This window comes from Haliotis rubra, unplaced genomic scaffold, assembly GCF_003918875.1.
Source record: "Haliotis rubra isolate DU_JTF1 unplaced genomic scaffold, ASM391887v1 Scf265, whole genome shotgun sequence".
NCBI classification, from domain to species: domain Eukaryota; kingdom Metazoa; phylum Mollusca; class Gastropoda; order Lepetellida; family Haliotidae; genus Haliotis; species Haliotis rubra.
In genome coordinates, this window is record NW_025766725.1 from 413,282 (window position 1) to 431,699 (window position 18,418).

The window sequence follows — 18,418 nt, forward strand, 5'->3', positions numbered from 1 at the left end:
CAGTACATACACTGGTGGGTTCAATCTGATGTACTGTCAGGGTTCTACACAGGTCCCAGGGGTACCGAGGTGGGTGTCCAGTACATACACTGGTGGGTTCAATCTGATGTACTGTCAGGGTTCTACACAGGTCCCAGGGTACCGAGGTGGGCGTGTCCAGTACATACACTGGTGGGTTCAATCTGATGTACTGTCGGTGGGCGCCAGTGGTCCAGTACATACACTGGTGGGTTCAATCTGATGTACTGTCAGGGTTCTACACAGGTCCCAGGGTGGTCATGTCACCAAGGTGGGCATGTCCAGTACATACACTGGTGGGTTCAATCTGATGTATTTTCAGGGTTCTACACAGGTCCCAGGGGTACCGAGGTGGGCTTGTCCAGTACATATACTGGTGGGTTCAATCTGATGTACTGTCAGGGTTCTACACAGGTCCCAGGGTACCAAGGTGGGCGGTCATGTACATACACTGGTGGGTTCAATCTGATGTACTGTCAGGGTTCTACACAGGTCCCAGGGGTACCAAGGTGGGCGTGTCCAGTACATACACTGGTGGGTTCAATCTGATGTACTGTCAGGGTTCTACACAGGTCCCAGGGGTACCGAGGTGGGCGTGTCCAGTACATACACTGGTGGGTTCAATCTGATGTACTGTCAGGGTTCTACACAGGTCCCAGGGGTACCGAGGTGGGCGTGTCCAGTACATACACTGGTGGGTTCAATCTGATGTACTGTCAGGGTTCTACACATGTCCCAGGGGGACCAAGGTGGGTGTGTCCAACAAATAATATGCTTACATACATGCACATTTGGCACCATCAGCAGTTCAGGTTCAAATAACAAAAGCCGTACAAGTCAATACTGAAGTGAAGGTAAAGTAATAAAATACCAAAATAAAATTTGTCAAAAATAAGAAGCAAAAACAGGGCACACCTTTGGTGAACAGCAGCATGTCAGCCCAATGAACACATGGACATTTAAGGCCTCATGTTATGGAAGTGTGATTAGACAGTGAATCATGAAACATCATTATCTGAACAAGCTTAATGCGATTAATATACAACTGTAAAAAGTTAATGAACCCCTGATATTTCATGACCACAGTTCAGCCGTCATGTCATCACAGACTAACAGCAGTCATGTAAATACAAAATCACAAGAGAAGTGAATCATGATCAAAATTATCCAAATAGATCTATGTAAGGGAGACAACTCTTCAAAACAGCTACAGCAAAATTTGCTTTGAAAATAAAAAAGCTTTAAATCTATTTCCATTATGATTCATATTCTCTCCTGAATTGTTTTTGTTGTTTTTAAAAGGCAAAAATCTGTTTTTATATGGAATTGTCAAATACACGAATAAGGGAAGAAATGCACACTGAGTCAAAATCTTTCCATTCGTAGAGAACAGAGGTGTAAGGGCACTCATTGGAGCTAGGGACTTATTACCGTAAATAAAATATGTTTTTTAATCATTCATAACAATTGTTCAAGATAACAATACTTCACTGATCACACGTGCAATGGTTTGTCAAGGAAAATGTTGTCCTGAAGTGAAAATGACTTATTGAATGAAATATTGCAAATGATGAAAATCTGGGTTATAATAGTGATGAATAAAAAAATATTAAAAATTCACAAATTAATCATCAACAGCCCTTCAATATCAACCTATAAGCATGCTGCACGAACAGACATCTTTTCAACAACACACTTGCTCCACTTAATACAAATGATGAAATTTGGGGGGGGGTCACAATACATAGTGAGTGAGTGAGTATGGTTTTACGTCACTTTAAACAATACTTCAGCAATATCATGTCGGGGGACACTAGAAATGGGCTTCACACAATGTACCCATGTGGTGAATCAAACCTGGGTCTGGGGGTGAATGAGTGGACGCTTTAACCACTAGGCCACCCCACCGCCCCTCACAATACATAGGTCACGATACTGCATGTATCATTTCACATAGGAAACGATACTGTTTCACCTCAATGAAATTTTAGTTGAACCTCATAAGGTCAGATGAATACAAGTAGTAAGAAATGAATATTCAACAGCAATTTATCCCACGATAAGAATGGAGTCAGGTACAGCATCAATTTCCTGATTAATTTTACTGATATCAAACTTGAAGATATATCCAGGAGACCTGACAGTAGCAGTCATCACAAACCATTACATACATAGACTTGTACCCACTGCATTCTTCCATCACCCTGAATACAAACAACCCATTGCTACTTTTAACCATCTAATAAAAACAAGCGTGAGTGAGTGAGGTTTTCAGTTGCTTTTAGCAATATTCCAGCAATGTCATGGCAGGGGGCAACAGAAATGGGCTTCATCCGTTGGTTTCACATTAATTTTCGACTCGCTGTTCAAAGTTGAGTACATCCATCCATTTGCCTATGCTATTCAATAATTGATGTCCGTCCTATTTTGGTGGCAACTGCATCAGAGATGTGGGTTTTTTTAGTTGTGAGAAGGGGATGTGCAGGAAGGAAGGTGGACGGGAGGTGGTGAGATGTGTTCATACAAGAGCTTGTTAACAAACGTAAAGCTATTTATTTAACTAACCCTGGTCCCTTCCATTCATAAATGAAATGAGATCAGTTAAATTCGACATAAAACCATATATCTGTTTTGATTTGTGCTTTCTTTAGAGTGTGTTTACACTATCGGTAAAGCTTACGACCAAACCGGAAGTTGTCCAGTGGATAGTTTTTACACACTCTGCGCATGCCCACACCGAGTCGAAAAATAATGTGAAACCAACGAACACATTCTACCCAAATGGATAGCAAGCAAACGCTTTAACCTCTAGGCTACTCCTAATCAAACAAGAGGGAAACTTGTGCTGAAATTATTTCGTACAAATGGCAGTAGAGTCAAACTTAAGTCTAGAATGTTTGGCCAAGTCTAGTTTGCCTCATACTAACATTAAACTTTCTTTGGGGCTGTTTTTGGGCTGAACTTTATTTGTGAGACTGTCAGTCTACTACAAGCCTTGTTCACCCTCACTTGCACAGGTCATCAGAATCAAACGAGGCTTATTTTACTTAAATAAGTTTGTTCCACAGCTTTACTGACTGACTTGCAATAGACACATGTCAACAGTGACATGGTAGGATGTTCACATTCTAGCCATAGGTATTGTTATTCTCATATTACTGGAGTATTGCTAATAGCGGTGTAAAACCCAACTCACTCTCACTAACGGGTGATAGAGGAATACAGTGTGTACAAACCTGTGAAGTACTTATGATTGTGGAGATGTCAGTATCTCTTCAATGCATCTACATCTACAAGGAAGGTTACAAATTCATCATTAACAATAGATTAAGCATCAAAGGAAATCCTCCTCTTTTTTAAAAATCCTGTATTTATATATTATGGTTCTAAAAAATAAATAAATTGACATCAGAAAGGTTTTGTATTTCTGGAGAAAAAGAAAGAGTCAACATCCTTGTTTATCTAGTGTTCTATGCATCTCAACTGTATTATCCTATGTTAGGGAATTGGTTTTATTACTGCTTGGAGTGGTATTCCAGTTATACCATGGCAAGCCATATGATATGGTAGTTAGCCTGAAGTGATGCAGGTCAGTGGCCGTATGCATATGTCGGGCGTAAATTCTAGTCCGGGCGTAAGTAAAATGTGCACCTGGGCGTAACATTAAGCCGGTATGCATATCTTAGATGTAGCTAAAGTTACACCAGTTGCGAGCGCTCTATATTTACGCCATCTACCCAGCAGGCGTAAGCCAGGTGTAGCCCTGTAATGGTGGCAGTTGTGGAAATGAACTGGTAAATTGTCCGGATACATTTGGACACAGATGATGCTTATGTAATAGAAAAAGTGTTGATTGTGTGCAATATTTAGTTAAAATCAGGTACTTGAGTCCAATTTTTGTTTACCCGTTAGACCCCAAGTTCTTCATGTAACTGAATCTGTCCCAGTACACCACCACTGATAGCTGCAGAAATTGACCGGCAGATATACAAATAGTCTTCAGGCAGCCAGTATAAACAATGTAAATGGCACACAGAAATCATGAAAACAATATGCTTGAACTATAAAAATAACGTCAAAGGCATGACAACAATCTGAGACAGTTGATATCAATCTAAGCAACCCTGATATCGATCTAACAGTCTAAGACACGCTGGTATCAATCTGAGACGCTGTTATATAAATCTAAGACACAATGGTAACAATCAGAGATACATTGATATCTGTCACTCAATCAAAGATAGTCATATCTATCTAAGAGACAATCATATAAATCTAAGACACTATAGCAATGTAAGACACAATATGACATTAATCTAAGACACAATGACATCTAAGACACAATGACATCATAGACACAATGTGATCAAAGACACAATGGTATTCAGCTTGAATGATGAAGCAGTATTATGCAACAATAAAAGCACCTTTCTACACACACTGATCTCTATTTTACAATGAAACTACTACTATTTTTTTAAGTAGGTTTACACAGAAATAACTGAATTTGACAAAACAAGACTATTACTGAAATATTTACCAAATTACTAACAATAAAAAACATTTTCATTCTCATTAATGCTGTTTTCCTCTTTTCCCTACTTTCATTAGTATTTTCCACAGAACTGTTTCTGTAAAGTTTCCTTTCAGGTTCCCTGGAACCATGGTAACACATTGAAATATGTACACTCATCTAAGTAACAAAAAACATGGTGGGGAAACTTATATCATCACATCCAACCTCGACAAAAACATCTCATAGTTACTTCCCCTTTGACTCTGGAGGTATTACTCAAAGCATATTTGACTATAGTTGTGCAGAAAACAGTCTCAGTAGCAGGTATCTAAGAGCAGATAACTCTAATCACCATCTCATCTCACTGGCCAAGAGAGTACTGTTATTATAACTGAGGCAATTTTTCAAGAGTTCAAAGGGGAGGCACTTAAGAAATACAACACATACAAAAGTCCAATGTATGAGGACATTTCACCTGAATCAAATTTATCACAATCTAAGTAAAATGAATTTTAAAGCTATACAATGCAATTAAATACATCATTTTGAACATACATCTTCCAACAATAAGTGATTCTTCTGAAAACAGGATATATGTGATGTAGTACCCATGAAACCATAGCAACACAGAGATGCAGCTGATCCATGTATACAAGAGCTCTCATAGCCAAGAGGTGTCTATAAATAGCAATGTTTCGGTGCCATAGCTATTCAAAGTTTAGAAGAAAAATGAGCTGACACATGTATGCTAATAATGTAAGATTTATTGTTGATTTATTTCTCAAAAATTGATAACCAGGTTGCATTTTGTAATATTGGTTGCCCCAGTGCATGTAACAAAGCCCTAAATCAAGCCCTGTGGTAGTCAATACCAATGTGATTGCAGTGTTTAAATTAAGTAAAGGGAGCCTAAAGGGATCCTCCCTATTTCTAGCACTGAATAATGATATGAGTAGTATCTACCGGACAACTAATATTGCTATACCTTGAAGGTCTATTGCACGACTTAGTACATGCATACAGAGTAAAGTATTTTCTGCTGACTCTGTTGCAATTCAAAGAATGTCAATAAAAAGTAAAGAATCATCTAGAATGCCAAAGAACCATTAAACATTTCTTGGGCTACTACTGGTATCAAGCTACACATTCAACACACTGTATTTGAGTATTTAGCATCAACTGGTCCAGTTTGTCTAAAGTACATTGACAATAGTCATTAGACATTCCTCAAACATCTGAAGGGATGTGATCAACCAAGTCTCATAACCATGTTGAGATCTTATATCTGAGTCTGATCCTGAGATCCAAAGTCTTAAGTCATGATCCTGAGATCCTAAGTCTTAAGTCATGATCCTGAGATCCTAAGTCTTAAGTCATGATCCTGAGATCCTAAGTCTTAAGTCATGATCCTGAGATCCTAAGTCTTCAGTCATGATCCTGAGATCCTAAGTCTTCAGTCATGATCCTGAGATCCTAAGTCTTAAGTCATGATCCTGAGATCCTAAGTCTTAAGTCATGATCCTGAGATCCTAAGTCTTCAGTCATGATCCTGAGATCCTAAGTCTTAAGTCATGATCCTGAGATCCTAAGTCTTAAGTCATGATCCTGAGATCCTAAGTCTTAAGTCATGATCCTGAGATCCTAAGTCTTAAGTCATGATCCTGAGATCCTAAGTCTTAAGTCATGATCCTGAGATCCTAAGTCTTCAGTCATGATCCTGAGATCCTAAGTCTTCAGTCATGATCCTGAGATCCTAAGTCTTCAGTCATGATCCTGAGATCCTAAGTCTTAAGTCATGATCCTGAGATCCTAAGTCTTCAGTCATGATCTCCAGTCCTGAGAAATGGACAAGCAAGGTGTCTACTGGGCATCATATCCATGGTATGTCTTACTGACAGAGTATAGTTAAGTACATTTGCAGAAAGGGGTGTAGATACTTAGATTGATTGAGTCTAGACCAGACAATCCAGTATTCAGCAAAAGGAGCATCTGTAAATAATCAAGTCTGACCAGACAATCCAGTGATCATGTGTTAACCAAGTGGGCTAGATGGCATGTGTTAACCAATCCAGCTAGTCTGACCACCTGATCCGCCTTTCACGACAAGCATGGGTTACTAAAGATCAACATTCTAACCCAGACCTTCACAGATTGGAGTAATAATGAAGTAACACTATAAACATAACTGCAGCCACAGAATTTGGCAGCATAGAATTATTCCTTGGAAAAGTGGAGCAGTGTAAACAGAAGTGTTACTCATTACATTGAAGTGAAGATTTAAGAAACTTAAGACCAATCAATATCAGGTCATGACCAGAACTGTCCATTTTCAAATGTTTCAGACTGTCTATATGGTTATCTCCATGGCATGTCAATGGTCAGATCTAGAATAATGCCTACCCTTGCAATATCAACATTAGAACTTGACAAAAGCAACAGAACTTGTTTCTACTGTAAGAAATCCAGCAACATTCACCAACCATTCATAATTAGACAGTAACCATGGAAACAGGCAGTAAACAATGTTAATAATTGTTGAGTATTTATGGACTTTGCTCAAAAGCAACAAGTATATGTTTGAAAAATGAAAATGATTGACTGAACTTCGATTGAAGATTATCTGTGAAGTATATGTGCATCTGTGACCTTTTGCTATCTGATCTCCTCAACATTGGTCCTTTGAACTCTGTGAACTATCCACAACCGCAGTGAAACTGCTTTGTTGAGTCTTTGATGTCGTCATAGCGACAACCGGCACACACAGTATGGAACCATTTGTCACAGTCATCACACTGGACCTGTAAAGGAAAACAGAGAAGGAAAGTGAGGCAATATTGTATGGTACTTTAAACTGTATTGGATGAACATGCTCCAATTTGGGGATTGATGAACCTAAACTCGTGCACTGTCTGGAACTGACAGACCACCTGCTCTGAAGTCTTCGATTGACGGACAAATGACTGTTGTCCTGTATGGAACTGACCACCTACCCTGATGGTCTTGGATCGATGGACAACCTACTATTGTCCTGTCTGGGACTACAGTCCGAGGTGGACCTCTTAGATGTAACCTATCTGGAATCAATAGATCACCTTCCCTGCCCGAGATTGCTGGACCACCTTCCCTGCCCTGCCCGAGATTGCTGGACCACCTTCCCTGCCCTGCCCGAGATTGCTGGACCACCTTCCCTGCCCTGCCCGAGATTGCTGGACCACCTTCCCTGCCCCGCCTGAGATTGCTGGACCACCTTCCTTGCCCTGCCCAAGATTGCTGGACCACCTTCCCTGCCCTGCCCGAGATTGCTGGACCACCTTCCCTGCCCTGCCCGAGATTGCTGGACCACCTTCCCTGCCCTGCCCGAGATTGCTGGACCACCTTCCCTGCCCTGCCCAAAATTGCTGGACCACCTTCCCTGCCCCACCTGCTGGACCCTGCCCTGCCCGAGATTGCTGGACCACCTTCCCTGCCCCCGAGATTGCTGGACCACCTTCCCTGCCCTGCCCGAGATTGCTGGACCACCTTCCCTCCCTGCCCTGCCCGAGATTGCTGGACCACCTTCCCTGCCCTGCCCAAGATTGATGGACCACCTTCCCTGCCCTGCCCGAGATTGATGGACCACCTTCCCTGCCCTGCCTGAGATTGCTGGACCACCCTGCCCTACCTGAGATTGCTGGACCACATTCCCTGCCCTGCCTGAGATTGCTGGACCACATTCCCTGCCCTGCCTGAGATTGATGGACCACATTCCCTGCCCTGCCCGAGATTGCTGGACCACATTCCCTGCCCTGCCTGAGTGATGGACCACCTTCTCTGCCCTGTCTGAGATTGATGGACCACCTTCTCTGCCCTGTCTGAGATTGATGAACCACCTTCCTGCCCTGTCTGAGATTGATGGACCACCTTCCCTGCCCTGTCTGAGATTGATGGACCACCTTCCCTGCCCTGTCTGAGATTGATGGACCACATTCCCTGCCCTGCCTGAGATTGCTGGACCACATTCCCTGCCCTGCCTGAGATTGATGGACCACCTTCTCTGCCCTGTGCCTGAGACTGATGAACCACCTTCCCTGCCCTGTCTGAGATTGATGAACCACCTTCCCTGCCCTGTCTGAGATTGATGAACCATCTTCCCTGCCCTGCTCGAGATTGATGAACCATCTTCCCTGCCCTGCTCGAGATTGATGAACCACCTCCCTGCCCTGCCCAAGATTGATGGACCACCTACCCATTGTACCCTGCGGTCAGTTGGCTTGCTGCAGTCCTGGGCTGCACAGGTCTCTTCCTCATACCACTCCACACCTTCCTCCAGCTTCTCATCATTCTTCATCCTCATCCGTGTCCTCTTGGTGCGGGGTGCAAAACGCCTGGCTGAAAAGACAACACAGATATCTCTGTAAGGTCATGTTGAATCTACAACCGACTAAATACTTACTGAGCTTTCAAACAGCATTGGATAGGTATTGAAAGCCATGAAACACAAGGATGGTGAAATGGAATTCTGCTATGACCTACATGGCAAGTTAGTGGTCAATATAGCATTATTTTGCCAGAAATTCTAAATATTAAATTCCTATTTTTTTTAATTCTGAGATTTTCTCACTAGTCATATACAAACAAGCAATAATACTATTTCTAATTCATATCTTGAGGTTGATTAATAAACACGAATCAGAACACTAGTATTTATTCCAAAAACAATATTTTATCAATTCCTCATTTTAAGCATTGAATGGTTCAGCCTTGTTCATACTTAAAATTCAATATATCAATTTCTGAGTCAATATGGGTGCTTTTATCGATGCATATACAGTGTAATTAGTGTTATAATTGAATGGTATTTCACCATGTGGTGACACTTTTAAGTTTCAATATTGATACTCAAGTTACCAATCAATGACTTAATTCATTCTCTTTGATGATTGAATACCTGAATGGCAGTGTAGAGTGATCGTATCGTTCAGCTTTGTATCACATTGCTTCACATCACATCACATCCTATTGTGTACAGTATCATGACCTCAGTGTGGACATATGCATAATATCTCAGGGTTTTTAAAAGCCCAGATACAAGTGAGTGAGCATGTTCAGTTTTATGCTGCTTTGAGCAATATTCCAACAATATCATGGCAGGGGACACCAGAAATGGGCTTCACATTTTGTACGCATGTGGGGAATCAAACCCAGGTCTTCGGCGTCTTACAAGCAAACGCTTTAGCCACTTGGCTACCCCACCGCCCCAGCCTAAATATGAAGACCTAGGAACCAGGGAAATAGGTAAAGCACAAAAAGTATTTTGGGGGATAAAAATATCATTTACACTTATCCAGACTCATACTTATCGCTATGGCACATGAGTCAGGAAAAGGTAAAATAATAGAAGTGGCCTGGTTCACAATCGCATCAGAGTGGATTTATGTTTTCCCTGAACTTATACCATGAGTACTGTGTAATATTGATGCATACCTTTTCTCCTCTTGTTGGGGTTGGAACCTGACTGATTGCTGGTCCTTGTGTCGGAGGATTTGCCTGGAATACGGGAACATATCACATCACAGGAATATCACAGAAATAACACGGAATACCATGTGTATATCACATGACTATAACATGAATATCACAATCCGTAAGGCAGACATGTCATTTGTCAAACTGTCAACAATGTTCTACATGTATGCTGGGAATATGATAGTGAGCTATATCAGGATCAATAAATGACACAATACAACATTCAAGAAGCATGTCCATAATTGTTCTTCTGTACGTTTTGTGAGTGGGTGAGTTTAGTTTTACGACATTTTTTAACCAATATTCCAGCAGTATTAAAGTGGGGACACCAGAAATGGGCTTCACATAATGTACCCATGTGGGGAATCGAACCCGGGTCTTCGGCGTGACGAGTGAACGCTTTAACCACTAGGCTACCCCACCGCCCAGCAAGTTGTGAATATTCTTATAAACCAGTCCTCGTTTTATGTCCGAAATGTGCCAGGGCAGGGTAACAAGTTTTAATGTATATTGGTATGACATGTCCAAGGATCGAACGCCGCAACAACAATCTGCTCTGCAGTGAGATGCTCTATCACAGCACAAGGAAAAGATGGCTGTACATTAGTAAAGTATTTTCAAGTTGTCAGACAAAGAACAGTATAACTGCTAATATTAGTGAGTGTTATAAACCATTTACAACCAAAAATCATTCATATGGTGAAACCAAACACTGAAGACATTCAGGGTGAATTGGGATTCAAACCCAATACCAGAGACCTCTGGCTCACAGGGAATGGAAGCAGGGACATCAGCTGCAACTCAAGAGTATTGTAGCATTCGTCATATATCTATTTGGCATCTGCAATCAGTGTACTTAGGCATCTCCAATACCGAGCAACTACTCCACGCTATAAGTCATTGCACAATGAAATATGTTATTGAGAATAAATAATCATCTTTTACCATGTTTACTCTGCCATTTGCTCCTTTTGGGTCATCTTCCAAACCAAAGAACCCGATTATAACGGTCTTCATACAATGTCATGTTAAATGACCACTATGCAGGTTTAGGTCCTATTTTCCCCACTAATCTAAGCGTCACACCACATTATATTGTGAAATGTTTCTGTATTGTAAATATTGTTAGGCAGGAATACAGCCATTGGTGAAAACCAAGAACTTATCTTGGATTTCAAAACTTGAGTGAGTGAGTGAGTTTAGTTTTACGCTGCTTTTAGCAATATTCCAGCCATATCAAGGCGGGGGGACACCAGAAATGGGCTTCACAAATTGTACCCATGTGGGGAATCGAACCCGGGTCTTCGGCATGATGAGTGAACTCTTTAACCACTAGGCTATCCCACTGCCCCTTCAAAACTTGAACTATCATCAATCAGGCATTTGATAACATAATCATTTTGTTCAAATTTGGGATTTTGTTCAAGGCGTATTTCCTAAGAATTCAAATATATCCAAAGGATTCTTTCAATGCAAAAATGTAAAATTTAGTACCAATGCCTTTTCTTGAATGGTGCTTATCAAGGGTAGTTCCTGTCATGTAACCATATTTGCATACATGTTGGACAGTGATATGAGATTGTTCATCGCATTGACAAAACAATTATTTAATGAACATGTATAAAACTTTACCCTAGAGTGACTGAAATCAAATTTTGGAATGTAAATATTGAATAGTAACAGCATTCCAAGTTCCCAGAATTCCTGCCCTGACTTAGACAATCTGCCTGATAACATGGCTGATTTATTGTGTTGAACAGAAACAATGCATCATACAGATCAATAATGACTGAAAATATGCTATACATGTACTTTGACATTTAACAACATCGACTGACCTTAATGTAAATGGTACAAAATGAGTGTTTTTGCTCGTGTCAGTCATCTCAATAACTGTGTTAATTACCCCATTCTTATAAATATAATAGTATTATTACTTCCGTTCAACCTTGATATTTGAAGGGTGATTTTCGTAAAATATCATATTCCAAATTATTTGAACGAATTGAATTTAAATTGATGACTGCACTTTTGAAACACTATATTTCTAATTAATCACAGCATTATAGCATGGACAACTGTGAGTGAGTGAGTGAATTGGGTTTTACGCCGTTTTTAGCAATATTCCAGCAATATCACGGCAGGGGGTTGGACAACTGTGAAGATCAAATGGTCTTCAGCAAGCCATGCTTATCGTAAGTGGCGACAAATTGGATTGGGTGGCTGGGCTTACTAACTTGGTTTGCACTTGTTATTGTATCCCAATAGCGTAGATCAATCACGACATCAATCACTGGATTGTCTGGACCATGGCGTCCATTAAGATGCTTCTTATTTGTTGTTTATACACCATACTCAACAATTCTCTAGCTAAATGACTGTGGTTTCCAAATAATTATGTCTGGACCAGACAATCGAGTGATCAACAGCATGAGAGTCGATCTAATTGGGATACGATGACGTGTCGACTTTCAGCGACCCTGACCACCCGATCCCGTTAGTCGCCTCTTACGACAAGCATGGGTTACTTAAGACTGATCATAACCTGGATCTTCACAGGTAAGATGCCTCTTATAACCAGCAGAGGTTGCTAAGGACCAGATCTAATCTGGAATCTCAGGGGTGGAAATAACTTTAAAATTGATAGTGTACTCCGGTACAGTGGCACATGTAAAGTCACTTGCCCTGATAATTTTTTCACTATACCGACTGTTTTCTTGCTGATTTTTTAAATAAACAATATTATTAACATTGGAAAGTCAGCTGGACACCGGTACAGTGTGATATACAAATTTGCTAGCCCAACAGATAAAAACACTGGACTCAGACGTCGGGCAATGGGTTATTTCCACCCCTGAATCTCACTCGTTGCCAGGGATCAATTCTAAGAACAGCACTGGTTGCTAATAGGGACCAAATCTAATCTTGATTCTCTGCACTGAGTGAGTGAGTGAGTTTAGTTTTACGCCGCACTCAGCAATATTCCAGCTATATGGCGGCAGTCTGTAAATAATCTGATCAGGACCAGACAATCCAGGAATCAACAGCATGAACATCAATCTACGCAATTTGGATACGATGACATGTGTCAACCCAGTCAGCGAACCTGACCACCCTATCCCGTTAGTTGCCTCTTACGACAAGCATGGGTTACTGAAGATCAATTCTAACCCGTATCTTCACGGGTTCTCTGCATTGAGACCAGAATTTGTTGCTGAGACCAATTCTAACCTGGAACCTCCTTGTGTATCTCATGTCAACAGTGAACATGGTGAACGGCAATAACATTCCAAAACCGGCATCTATTTATTTTAGATTATTTTGCAGTAAAATAATGTTAATGTATTTATTAGTTAATGCTCTGTATTGTTTTGCTTGATAAATAACTCTGTACACAGGAATATTCAAGTTATATGAACACAGCCTGAAAGCTTCAGTCAGGACCAGAAATTCCAGTGATTGATACTGTAGACAACCAAGTCCATGAGCGGCGCCACTTGATCCTTAAGACGGAAGAGGATATATTCTTCAGGTTTATTTCACTGCACTCAAGAGAATGTTAAAATACCGATAAATGTATTAAAGCAAATACATAACACAAACATATAACCTGTGCTCGTTAGAAACCCTCCTCCATGGGAAGTGTGCAAAACAGGGTCATGGTCGACCAAGTTAAAAAGTGTCAGGGTCATATTCAACAAGGTCAACAAAGTCGAGGTGAATTAAGTGAACATTGTACCGGTCTTATCATCATCTGTACTGAGTGATCTCAACAAACTGGACACTTCTATGTGGAACAACTTGAGATACTGCTCTCCTTCATGGAACAGAAACGAAACCGAAAACAGTAAAGGAGAAAATTAGGGGCTGCTTTCTGGACATCAAGACAGGGAACTTAACCACATGAGAATCAAACTCTGATCTTCTATCTCAAGCAGACAGCTTATCATATTTACTGTTGTCTTTGTATATTCATAACTTTTCTGAGCATACATGACATGTTATATGGATGACAACTTCTTTTTATTCTTTATACGATGTTACAGAGCTGATTCTTGTTCCTTCATCAGGTTAATGCCGATGTATCATGTATTCATGTTCATACAACTTCTAAATGTTTAACCGCCTCCGTGGTGTAGTGGTTAGAGCGTCCATCCAGAGTGCGGAAGGTTGCGGGTTCGATCCACGACCGCGTCATACCAAAAGATGTTAAAATATGGTACTTGTTGGTCCCTGCCTGGCACTCGGCATTAATGGGTACAACAAGGACAGGTCGGCTCGGAGTCAGTATAATGTGTCTGAGTGGGGTATTCATGCTTCACTGCAGCGTGGTATCTCAGTGGGCTAGCACTATAAATCCAGCTTAAGTCTGGGCTAGTACAACCAGCCGCACATACACATACACATACACACGCATGCACGTCGTCATATGACCGAAATATTCTCAAGCACGACGTTAAACCCAATTTCAACTCACCTTTTAAGAACTCCTTTTCGGAGCAAGCATGCACTTAGACAACCTTTAGTACCATTGAAAGTTCTGCCATGTTATGATTGGAAATTAACATTTTTCTTAAGGAATTCAATATACTTGAATATGTAGTCACTCAGTCTGGTCATTTATAAACCCAGGCAGTTGGGCAGCCACATTTCAACAAAATTATACAGCAAGTGCTCAGGAACAAAACTAAACAGTTTGTTATCAAATGGTTCTGTTCATAGGTTCATTAAAAGTGGGGTAGCTCAGTGGTTAAAGTGTTTGCTCGTCACACCAAAGACCCAGGTTCGATTCCCTACATGGGTACATTTCTGGTGTCTCCTGCCATGGTGTCACTGGAATAATGCAAACAGCGGCATAAAATCCAACTCACCACTTATATACCTGTCAACCTGGGTTTTTTTACATACCAGCCAGTAGACATTAAAATAATTCCATAGAATGATGTCCCAGACATTGCACACATTACTTGTGTCCTGGGTCAGTTGGATGTGATCACTGTTCATGGCCAAACCAGCCCTATTGTACTTTATTCACAAAAGAACAACTCAAATATCTGCCTGCACCATGTCTGTAAACAAAACATTGAAAGGAAACAGTATGCATGATGTATTGGGATTTCGATTTGTTTTCTTACATATTCTAAGTAATCCGATATGAAACAATTAGGTTATGGCGTATTTATGTTGACACAGTACACTGATATGTAGTATATCTAGAGGTCTGGACCTGAATCACCAAACTCTAATCTTGTCACTTGACAAACCACTTTGTCAGATCATAGGATAAGATAAGCATACACTTGACAAGTAAGACAAACAGTCAACATATTTTTTAGAGATCTTTAAGAAAGCAGGCAGTGTTTGCCTTTAACAATGAAAAGCTGCCAGCCCTAAGGACCCAGAACCATAAAAAGTTGTGGGGCCTGATCAGAATGTGTAGGTCCTTTATTATAATATGTAAATACTAATTGGGGATGGAAAAGCTGTCAGCCATGAGGACCTGCAAAATCCCCAAAAAAGAAACCCACAAAGGGGAGAAAGAGAGGAGAGAAAAAAAAAAAAGAGACTTGGTTTGCTGTTTATAAAATGATCCTTTATATGCAAAGACTCCTAAGAGTCAAGGGTAATCCCTGCCTGCTGTGACATAAATCAGTGAGTGAGTTTAGTTTTGCGGTGCTTTTAGTTTTAGCAATATTCCAGCAATATCAAAACGGGGTACACCCGAATTGGGCTTCACACATTGTACCCATATGGAGAATCGAACCAAGGTCTTCAGCATAACATGCAAACGGTTTAACCACTAGGCTACCCCACCACCCCAGTCGTTAAAGGAACTTATACCACATCACACGTTGTACCCGGGTCTCAGGCATGACGAGCGAATGCCTAGACCACTAGGCTACCCCACCACCCCGGTCGTTAAAGGAACTTATACCACATCACACGTTGTACCGGGTCTCAGGCATGACGAGCGAATGCCTAGACCACTAGGCTACCCCACCACCCCGGTCGTTAAAGGAACTTATACCACATCACACGCTGTACCCCGGTCTCAGGCATGGCAGTTTAACGCCTAGACCACTAGGCTACCCCACCACCCGGTCGCTAAAGGAACTTATACCACATCACACGTTGTATACAGGTCTCAGGCATGGCGAGCGAATGCCTAGACCACTAGGCTACCCCACCACCCCAGTCGTTAAAGGAACTTATACCACATCACACGTTGTACCCAGGTCTCAGGCATGACGAGCGACGCCTAGACCACTAGGCTACCCCACCACCCCGGTCGTTAAAGGAACTTATACCACATCACGCGTTGTATCCGGGGTCTCATGCATGATGAAAGCGACCCGCCTAGACAGGCATGATTTGTTTACCGCTTCAGACCACTAGGCTACCCCACCACCCCGGGTCGCTAAAGGAACTTATACCACATCACACGTTGTATCCGGGTCTCATGCATGACGAGCGAACGCCTAGACCACTAGGCTACCCCACCACCCCGGTCGTTAAAGGAACTTATACCACATCACACGTTGTACCTGGGTCTCAGGCATGACGAGCGAACGCCTAGACCACTAGGCTACCCCATCACCCCGTGACATGAATGAGCTGGAATGTGAAGCACACACATTCTGAGGGTCCCTATTTGGTGGGTAATTGATAGAAATATACTTACTATCGCTGTCCTCGCTGAACATAGAGTTTGTTTCACCATCATGGTCCTTCCTGCAATGAAAAGGACTTGTCACTTAGAGGACAAAACTTATTGTGGACTATCAAAATTGTCTTTACAATTGTAACATATGTTATATAAGGGATTACATTATTTTTTACTGTTTTTGGTTGAATAGGGTTTATTCCTATCAGATTTGAATCTACGATAAACGCTGACTCTTGTATCATCAATATATACAGGGATGAGAATGAAGTTTTGAGAAAAACTCTGAAAACTAGCCGAAGCTCCGGATATTTAGGCATTTTAGACCTTTAAAACTGGCTCAGAAATGACAATATCATGAACACAGCAACCATTCAAAAACTTTAAATCTGCTGAAGCACATTCATACAATTGCAACGGATTTAGAAGATTCACAAAAATGACCCTTGGCCTTATGAAATTCCTGGAATTCCGCGGATCCACGGAAAATTCTCATCCTTGTATATAGGACAAGGACCTTTGATCCGCCCATAATCCAGAGGGAACGTTTATGACATAATTATGAGGATCTATTAATACACAAGAACTTTACTTCTCTCACTCATCGGCCTCTGTAAATTTGACATAAAAAGTATGACAATAGTGTTTTACTACTTGGCAATCCTATTGGTTAATTCTATCTTCTGAATCAGATCCTTGGTTCCAAAGGGTTTATTTCTATCAGATTTGAATCTTCGATCCATGCTGAATCTTTTATTATCAATATACAGTACAAGGACACTTTGATCTTCACAGTGACTTCCTTGCTTATCTTCAGAAAAGGCAGAATCTTTGGATGGTGAACTAAACTCCTGAACAAGAAACACTCCCTGCCCAGTTTGCAAGTAACGAATGCTATTTGGTGAATAGGTCCCGAGTCTATATCCAAATTCAGCGCAGGGTTTTACATGACGCATGATTCCTGCGTATTTGACACAACAATTTTCTAAAAGACTCTCAAAATATTATCATAAGAGTCAAGCTTGACGCAAGTTTTATGAGTGACCCTATGAATTCAGTTCAATAAATCGATTTGATAAGAAAACAATGATAGCATTCGTTTTATTGCAAACTGTGTTGAAAATGCTGGTGATATTAACAGAAAGTACGGGAGTGGATAAATATAGAGCCATGCTAGAATGTGGTAAAGATACCAGCCAATAGCATTTGAGTATGTCATTCACTATATTTAGACAGCCAATAGACTCCCAGATATTGAAAATGACTCCCAAACATAAATACTGTGAGTCAGCATGACTCCCATTTTTTACAAAGTCTGTGTAAAACCCTGTCAGCGTCAACATTAAGGGAAGACATGTTACCACAAGGTCATGATACAAATAGTATCAAGATATGCATGTCTCTTAATAGTCTTATTTATGTCAAATTGTGTGGAAACGTCTTGACTATAAGTATTTCAGAGCAGGTTCTAAAGGATAAACTGTTCGATGCAGTTATGTTTTTCAATATTTGACCGGCCAAAACACTGAGGTAGGTAGGTGGGTTACTGAAGTGTTGCAAGTAAATTATCTTATAAAGTGTATATCGTGTCGGCTGCCAGGGATTTACTGAACGCAAATTCCTGCATCCTATACTCATAAAATTGACAACGGACGTAACAAAATTTATTAGCGTGTCCACAGGGACGCAGAAAATGTCCAAATAATGTTTGTAAC

At 40.9% G+C, this 18,418-nt stretch overlaps 1 protein-coding gene and 1 long non-coding RNA gene across 2 annotated transcripts in view; one reads left to right on the forward strand and one right to left on the reverse strand.

The window, feature by feature from the left end:
- The first annotated feature begins 223 nt into the window (after window positions 1-223).
- On the forward strand, window positions 224-618 carry LOC124280332. The gene is made up of 3 exons (XR_006899655.1): window positions 224-264; window positions 370-432; window positions 528-618. It is a non-coding gene; the product is annotated as an uncharacterized LOC124280332 (long non-coding RNA).
- Window positions 619-6,616: 5,998 nt separating this feature from the next.
- The window catches only part of LOC124280324, a 36,748-nt gene continuing 24,946 nt past the window's right edge, over window positions 6,617-18,418 (reverse strand). Inside the window, exons 5-8 of the mRNA XM_046716219.1 lie at window positions 16,722-16,771; window positions 9,998-10,060; window positions 8,760-8,902; window positions 6,617-7,332 (exon numbers count right to left, since the gene is read on the reverse strand). Of these exons, the coding sequence (XP_046572175.1) occupies window positions 7,228-7,332; window positions 8,760-8,902; window positions 9,998-10,060; window positions 16,722-16,771 (361 nt within the window). The 3' untranslated portion in view covers window positions 6,617-7,227. The remainder of the gene's footprint in view (window positions 7,333-8,759; window positions 8,903-9,997; window positions 10,061-16,721; window positions 16,772-18,418) is intronic.